A 9,003-nucleotide genomic window follows, 5' to 3' on the forward strand; every position below is an offset into this window, starting at 1 on the left:
TTTGCAAAACTGGGTCAGACTCCGAGGTTAAGGAAAAAAGGTCGAATTTGGTGGTACCCAAAGAAAGGCCTTGTCACAAAAAATACACATGGGAAATATGAAAACCATAGCCTCAACCAATCAAATGTTCTGCGCAAGATTGAAGACTTTGCGGACAAACATATTAAAAGATCAAAACAGATTAAAAGACAGACAGACAGACTGACTGATTGATTGACGGACGGACAGGGCAAAAACTATATACCCCGAATCTTCGATTACGGGGGCATAAAAAGAATATCTTCATTTCCCGTCCAACATGTCACCAGATCTTTAAACACCCCCCCCCCAATATTTATCAATAACCCTGGAGGCTCAAAATAGACATATTTAAACAATAATTGTTTCATTTTTTTCAACATTTTTATCAATTTGGTTGGAAAAAAAGATTGAAATATTCAACCGCAAAAAATCACAGTTTACTTACCAATCAGTAGTTGTTTTAACCTTTTTAATTTCTTGTTTGGAAATGAGCTGTCAAGATCGTCCTTTAGACTAGCAAAAGGGATTTTTGAGCCCCCTTTTCGATAAAATTTCATTCTTTTATCTGTGAATAAAAATTTCAATTCAATAAGTAGTCAGTCAATTACAAGCATCAAACAGTAACAATGAGTGAAACAAATATTTTCTTTTGATGATTTCCTGGGAGCAATTAATCTTACCATGTTTCTCCCGATCATGACCTTCATTTTTCCGTTTCCTGTCTGTAATATATATATATTGATAGAAACATTGATAAAAGTACCTCATTTAATATAGTTTAAAATAATAACAATTAAAAAAACCTCTTCAACCGAGAAAATTACCTGAAGAATTACGGTTCAATAATATAGTCTAGTATGCTGATACAATTGAAGTGACATGTTCAGTTTAAAATTACCCATATTGTACGTTTGTAAAATTTCATTTAATAAGAACAAAGTAAATTGTTCAACAGATGAAAATTTATTAAGGAATACAAGAGAACTAACCCTTTGACTAAGCTATCGGCTGAAATAAAAGGCATAAATGTCCCTTTTGACTTAAAAATCTAGAAAAGGAAAAGGGACCTAGCCCCTAGGAGTTTAAAAATAATTCTATGAACTACTATTGAATAAGTTGAGATTATTAGAGAGTAAATTCAATAATGGACATATTTTTGCCTAATTACGGCTGTTTTCAAGGTAATGAAACGACAAAACAATAATAATTTGACTTTGTTGAAATTTTGAGGAAATTTAAGAGTGTGAATAAAACACTTAAAGAGAGCTCCGTGAAGACAGAAAATGAAAATTTTTCAAGAAAATTAGCAATGAAAGTAAAGTTGTGTTTTACAAAAATGAAATATATGAAGATAACTAACAGTAGTTAACAAAGTCCATTCAAACAATACAAATCATGAGCAGAGCAAACATGGACCTCCGAAACATCAGAGGTGGGATCAGTTGTCATGGATGAATGAGTACCCCCTGGAGACATTATTATAAAATAATGTGTATATATTTTTTTTATATTTTTCAAAATCAAAATGAAGAGCTATAAATTATACTTCCCCATAGTTTTCGAAATGCCTTATGTTTATTCTCTAATTTCAGATTTCACGACAGCATTTGATTAAGCTTCAGTTTCAATGCCAGTGATATCCTCGAAACGGCTTAAAATGACAAAATCTTTATTTTCACTAGTTTTTTTTCTGTTACGGAACATTATAACATTATTTGAAGTCAATCTGCAATTCAATTATTCATGAAAGATTTAGGATAATTTTGAATGAAATTGTTAATGTCGATTTGGAGAAACAAATTTATAAAGTTTACACCTATATTTTGATATGTATACCGTATCATATTAATTGTTGATATTTATGCAAATGTGGACTATGAACTCAAAATCTGGTAACTTGATCAAGATAAGAACTCAAAATGATAGTGACGGATTGTCGTGATGCTTACTTCCCCTAAGAAACTATTCCCACCTCTGTCTTTTCAGAGATGTGTTTTTCTCTACCAGCTACTTGTTAGAGTGACATGTTCTACGAATTTAACCACTGTCTTTATTCTCATCTTTCCAATACGTGTATAAAAATTAAATATATTATGGTTAAAATAAAGGCATATTGTGTAAATGCTCCATTCGAAAATGTTGTACTCAGAATTTTATCTTGCTGTAGGAAATGTGCTACAAAGTTTTGGCCATAGCATTGTGCTTCCCAGCAATATTGTGCCACTGCCTTAAACTTTTTTTTTTAGGTATTACCCAAACGACTTTGAATTCTAATGCTGATGCGAGCACCTATGAAAGGGAGATTCATCTCTATATAATAATTACGCGTCTCAAATCGGACTGGGATATCACAATCCCGATGTTAACTCCTATCAAATAAAAGATCTTTACGATCAGTCACCATGGTGAAGCAATTTGAAAATGATTTTTGCACTAAGAAATACAAAGTATAATTTAGTACCAGATTTACCAAGAATGACCTCTCTAGTTTCTCCGACGAAATTGGACACGCTAATTTGAAATCGTTGACCCTGTTTATTGCTATATCCACGAACAATCAGCACTGGATGTGGTAAGGAAACAGTAGAACCTCTGTAATTGGCATCATGAACATCTATTGGTTGAAAATCGTCTTCTTTGGACTGCTGAATTCTCCATTCGGCTTTTGTGGCCTCCGGAATAGATGTAATTGCAGCTTTACAGACTAATATGTCATTTTTTTCATCCCTTTCTGGTCTTCCGATCTGAACCATAGGCTTTCCTATAACAAAAATATATAACCGATTCTTACATCTTCTGTCGAAATTCCCATGGGTACAAACTGCAACCCTTTATAAGCAGAGCTAGTTTTGTATTCATATGAGGAAGAATTTATTCAAAGCGTTCTCATCAAATGTCTCTTGCTGTAGCCCTCAATTCAACATTAAGTTATATCGATATTCATTTTTATTCTTAGATTGATTCGTTGCATGGAAATCTCGTTGAACTTGAGATAAAAAATACCACAAAGACTGGCATGTCTGTTTCATACTGTATAATTAACTAGAAAGAGACATCGATATCAATCTAACCCAAGAGGCCCAGAGGCCATAGCTCTCACCTGAGCACATCGGCTAGGAAAAAGCACTTATCAAATCAAACCTGAAAGTTTACCTGAGGTAAAGGGGGAGGGGATTTGAATTTTGACCCCCCCCCCCCCCCAAGGGGGTCATACTTTGAACAAACTAAAATCTACACTACCTGAGGATGATTCTGTATAAATATCACTAATCATGGCTTTGAAGTACTTGAAAAGAAGATTTTAAAAGACTTCCCTATATATTCCTAACTAAAACTTTGGTCGGACATTTTGGCCCCACCCTAGCCCTGGGGGTCATGATTTGAACAAACTTGAATCTACACTACCTGAGGATAATTTCACATGAGTTTCATCTTTCCTGTCTCAATGGTTGTTGAGAAGAAGATTTTTAAAGATTTTCCCTATATATTTCTATGTAAAACTTTGGTAGGCCACGCTAGTCCTGGGGGTCATGATTTAAACAAATTAGAATCTACACTACCTGAGGATGATTCCACATGAGTTTCATCTTTCCTGGCCCAGTGGTATTTGAGAAGAAGATTTTCAAAGATTTTTCCTATATATTTCTATGTAAAATTTTAATCAAAATTTATTCCCATAAATGATCTTTTACTTTTCTATTCCACAGAGAGCTACATGTAGAGTTACCAATGTAATACAACTGTATTTCAATTAATTTTGATTTGAACCTTTTTCCAGAATTTTCAAATTACTGACCTTTTCAAAATCAACATAAAGGTTTGTAGCAGACATGTAGCTCTATAGGACAGAACATTTACTCAGACATACGTGACAGGAAAAGGTCCATGGATTGTAGAAATCTCAGATAAATGTTAATAAATGATAAGGAAATAGATGTTTTTTCTATTGTACGTGTTTCCACCAATTTTAAACAAATTCAATTTTTATTCTTTTTTACTTTATCTCAACTACCTTTCAAAGGTTCCAAAATTATCTTCTGTTGCCTTCAATTTCATAAATGTCCCATACCAATGTGCATGCTTTGGTCAGGCTTAAATATGCCTGCCTGGTAATATATACAAACCGAAAGAATCTATATGCCTGTCATTTTAATCTAATTTTTGTACCTTTCATATACAATTACATGTATTATTACACAATTTAATATGGCTTTGCTTACCCAGATGAATTGGTTTACTCAACATTGATCCAACTGCATTTGACACACGGCATTGATATTCACCAGTGTCTTTCGAATTCACACTGTGAACTACTAGTGAGGGATCAGCAATACTACCTCCAGCGAATTTCCCTCCACTTGTTGAAGTGTCAATGTACTCTCTATCTTTTATCCAAATGATCTCTGTCACCTCTGGGTAATTAATCGAAAGAGAGATTTTGCAATGAAATGTGACGCTACGATCTGCAATATTAGTTTCAAGGTTTGCAAACACGGAAGGAACATCTGCAATGAAAAACCAAGATCATTTTTACTATAGATTGAAAAAGTAATATCATGCATGAAACGATTCTCTAAACAGTAAAGATTATTTTTTTTAGTCTAATTGGATCATGAACATAAACTTTGGGCAGAGGAAATCATCTCCTGTTGTTAGAGAATAAAAAAGAAATAAGGATACACATATACATAAGTTAATTTTTTTTATTCGGAATTAATGACGTAAAATGGTCTTACAGATCAAGTGAAGATAAACTGTTAAAACAATTTATTGTTCATTTAGAGTGATACTATTTAAACAATTTTCAATATATATATATATATATATATATATATATATATATATATATATATATATATATATATATATATTTCTACACACCACCAACTAATTTCAGCAAAACTGCATTGCTTGTAGACTTCCCAATTCCATTGGTGATTTCTAGTCGGTAATATAAATTGTCAGCATTGGATGCCTTTGAAATGACAAGAATAGGTTTCTCTGGATCCAAACTGCTTCCAGAATATCTAGCATCGTCGATGTCTATCGTCAGAAATTCTTCAGGAGTTTGAGTTTTACTTTTTTGCCAAATTGCTTTTTCTGGTGAAGGACATGACTGTATCTCAGGAGTAATAGTGACTTGACCACCTAGTGGAACTGTCAGTTCTTTGCAAATCGCTACAGATGGGGTAGCTAGAAGGAATATATTGTTAAATGCAATTATAATGTAAGTTAATCTTCTTTTCACTCCAACTTAAAAACGAATACGAAGACCTCGGAGAACTAATGAAAGTAAACATTCTTAAAAACAGATGCAGCTTATGATTTGTCTGTTTTTTCTTAAATAATATACATGTCATATGGTATATGTACAAAACTGAAAGTTTTAATTTATAATACCCAGCACTATTCGCTTCATTCGCTTTCCCACTGCATTGAAAACTCTACATTTGTATTCACCGCTGTCGATGGCTGATGGAGAAAGGATTTTCAGATACCTGTCTGTGACACCACCGCCTTTGTACTTATTTGCCTTCATCGACAATGGTTCTCCATCTTTGATCCACTCAATTTTTTCAATTACAGGAGATGTCTTTTCAATATCACAATGATAAAGAATAGTGACATCATCCATTCCTGAAGTTGCCTGGAATATCTCTAGATTAGGAAGATCTGTAAAATATGATCTTATTTTTTATTCATATATATATTTTAGATTTTACACATGGTTACAGATGCAATAAATGATGAACTTCATTTAACAATAATATTTTTCCCTTTATTATCGCATGACAGCATATTATTGTTAGAATTTTAACGTCTTTTGACACAATGTAAAACAAAATACAACCTAAGTTGACATAGATTTTTTTATGACTGGACTGTAAGTTAATAAATTAAATACTATTTTGTCTTTTTATGAATCGATTTCGTTTGACAAATATAACAGCCAACTGTAAGACAATTGGATTATGCTATTTCAGTTAAAGTAAAGTGTAAAAGAAAATGTAATATGCTTGTACCTCCTAAAGCATTTAGGAAAAGCATGTTACTTGTAACCGTAAAATGACTTCCATTTAATTCTCGTGATATTACAGCTCGATATTCTCCCTCATCTTTTTTCACAACTCTCTGTATAACTAGTCGTCTACTGGTACTGCCTTTATATCTTTTTGTGCTTGTGTTGATGATCTTTTTTTCACTTCCATTTACTCTCTCCCACGAAATTGGCCAGTTATTACTGCTGGGACACTTATCTGTCTTGGCTTCAAAGCATGTCCTATCTCCACAAAGAATATTGCTATTTCCTGTTATTGTTATCACTGGAACATCTAAATAATAAAACAACAATTAAAGGAATGTTCTGAATGAGAAAAACATAGAAAGACTATTTCTCTGTTCCTAACTTCTATATTACCTATATTCTGTGAAAATTTCCACATTATCATTATTTCCTCCAAGAAAAGTTTGTATTTGTCCATATCTTTGCAACTCAAATCAAGTTTTTCAATATTTTTGAGTTCCTCGTCATAGTTAACGCAATATCCATGCGAGTCCATAAAACTCTGCGCTCTGTGAATGCATCCTTTCAACTCTTTCCAGCATTGTGAGAATATGCCATCTGGAACTTCTGATGATTCTAAATGTGCAAACATCTCGTTCCTGAATATTCTGAGTCTTTCAATGTCATCTCCTATTTGCAAATCACTTGTATTCGGTGCATTTCCCCAGCCTGTTGTTGGTTCTAAACTTGGACACAAATTTCGCATCAGTTTATAGAACAGCGAAACATCGAACTTATTATAGTCAGGAACTTGTGGTGGAAAGATGCAACAAATTTTATGCTGGTATTGGTTTAATTTGTCCTTGCCATTTGTCAGTTTTGAACATTTTATGATGGCACTGTAGAGATCTTTTGGTTTGATTTGAGTTTCAAAAGTATCTTTAAACACCTGTGTTATCTCTTCGACACATGCTATAGCTAGTTGAGTAAAATTCTGTTGTCCTTTTGATAGAGGTTTGGAGGCCATAATTATCTTCTACCGACTTCTGAGTCCTTCTCTTAAAAATCGTCAGTAGGCTCTATCTGATGGTAGAAAAAAAGCATACGAAATTATTAACATACCAACAAGAAGCCAAAGGACCTCAATGGTCCTTTGAGTTTTAAACTTGTGAAAGAATCATGGAATGGCATATTTCATTATAATTTAAAATGACTAAAACTGAAGAGATAATTAGCCAGGGAATATGGAACACCTCTGAAATTTGCCTTTGTATGCTAGGGCTAACTACACTCCATAAGTAGCACCAAACAGTGCTTAAGCATAAAAACACATTTTTATCCTGGCTGATGGCCTATTATTTTTAAACTAAAAAAGGGTGGTTATCGAAATAAATACCGCGTATTGTATGTGTAACTGGAAATTTTACTAGTTACTGGCAGTTTTAAAAAAATATATCACTTTCATTATTCAGCATCCATGTAACTGTTGTTCATCTTAAGTAAAATTTCAGTCTGAAAAGGAGTTTATGTAACAGAATTCTTCTTATGTTATAGAAACTCCCCTCGATTTGTTAGGTTTCTTTATTTTAGCCTGATTGCTATTCATTTTCTTCATATTTCAATGTACAGTTGAGATTAAAAAAATTAAAAAGATAATTTCAGCCATTATTGGAAGGATCTGGAGATAAAGACCAGTATTCAAAATTAAATTAATAAAACAATACAAAATTGGGACAGAGCAAACACGGACCCCCGAAACATCAATGTTATTATTAGTGATATATTTTAGTGTATACTATGAACAAATCATTTTCCTTATGCATACGTTCTATGAAAAGCTACTCTTCGTTTGCATTCTTATTATTTATATTTCACGGTTATGACCATTTTTAAGGCAAGAATTACTAACCGACAAGTAGTTATGGAGTAAAAAGCCATAAAATTTATCAGAAGTTAATAAATATTAGCCAGAAATTAATTGCGTAATACTGATTAACTCAAATATATGACTAAATATGTGTGTTTCAACGTGAAGCACATTAGAGTGTTTATATTATGAAGCACTATAGAAACGATTGTATGTATTATAAAGTTCCAATCAATTGGCTTTAATAATAGATGAGGGGGATAAATAAAATAAACTTAAATGCATCTTCTTTTTCGTTGAAATACTACCTTGTTATCGAAAATCGAAAAATTGAAATAACAATTAATCTTAAGAGTTTTTAAAAGACTAGCACACAAACCGAAAGTAGAAAACCCGGTTTCTAAATAAAGTCGCTCTGTTTAGATGAGTGACACATTCTTATCAGCCATTTTTATCATACTTAAAATTCTACCTGACTTTCTAAAGCTAAACGTTAAAGTTTCAATAATAAGGTTGATGTCACTTACTCCATTGTGTTATCTAACCAATTTCAATGCATTTTTCCTTACAATTATGAATTCACTGCATTTTAAGATGACGATTTTACATCTATCAATCATTCCAACTTTGCAATATTTGAATAGCTTCTGATTGCTTTTTGTGAGATCTATAAAACCATTCAAATTTACCTTAACTAACCCCTAAATTGAAATAGATTAAGCTTACCGAAGGCATAATGGCGGTTCCTTGCAAGTACAAACAACTGACTCGGTCTAGGATTGATTGGTTCTTTAACATATGTAAATAAGATGTTTATCAGGAACGACTCTGCACATGCGTAGTACATGCGTACCTGCTAACGGCCTTCATATTTCTTTTTTTATGTCCAAATTATGCACATTAATAAAAAAGTATGCATACTTTTATAATCTTAAATGAAAAAGGAACTTATATTGTATGTTAGTATTATGATTTTTTAAATGTACAAATATATGCACGAGTATGTGTAATAAACTTTACAAAGTTTGTTTCTCTCTCTCTCTCTAAATTTAAGAAATAAAATATCATGTCCTGCTCACACGGCGAGTTTAATTCGAATTAAACGTAAAGT

General features: G+C 32.5%; 1 protein-coding gene across 1 annotated transcript; it reads right to left on the reverse strand.

The window, feature by feature from the left end:
• Window positions 1-458: 458 nt before the first annotated feature.
• Window positions 459-7,052, reverse strand: LOC134274167 (hemicentin-2-like). Its single transcript, XM_062756423.1, has 7 exons — window positions 6,440-7,052; window positions 6,045-6,353; window positions 5,422-5,694; window positions 4,903-5,214; window positions 4,242-4,526; window positions 2,492-2,782; window positions 459-586 (listed from the first exon to the last, which is right to left on the reverse strand). The coding sequence occupies exons 1-7, from the start codon at window positions 7,050-7,052 to the stop codon at window positions 459-461; spliced, it is 2,211 nt and encodes a 736-aa protein (XP_062612407.1).
• Between the last annotated feature and the right edge of the window lie 1,951 nt (window positions 7,053-9,003).

This window comes from Saccostrea cucullata, unplaced genomic scaffold (assembly GCF_032062105.1).
Source record: "Saccostrea cucullata isolate Sc308-1 unplaced genomic scaffold, CSIRO_AGI_Scuc_v1 ctg7766, whole genome shotgun sequence".
NCBI lineage: Eukaryota > Metazoa > Mollusca > Bivalvia > Ostreida > Ostreidae > Saccostrea > Saccostrea cuccullata.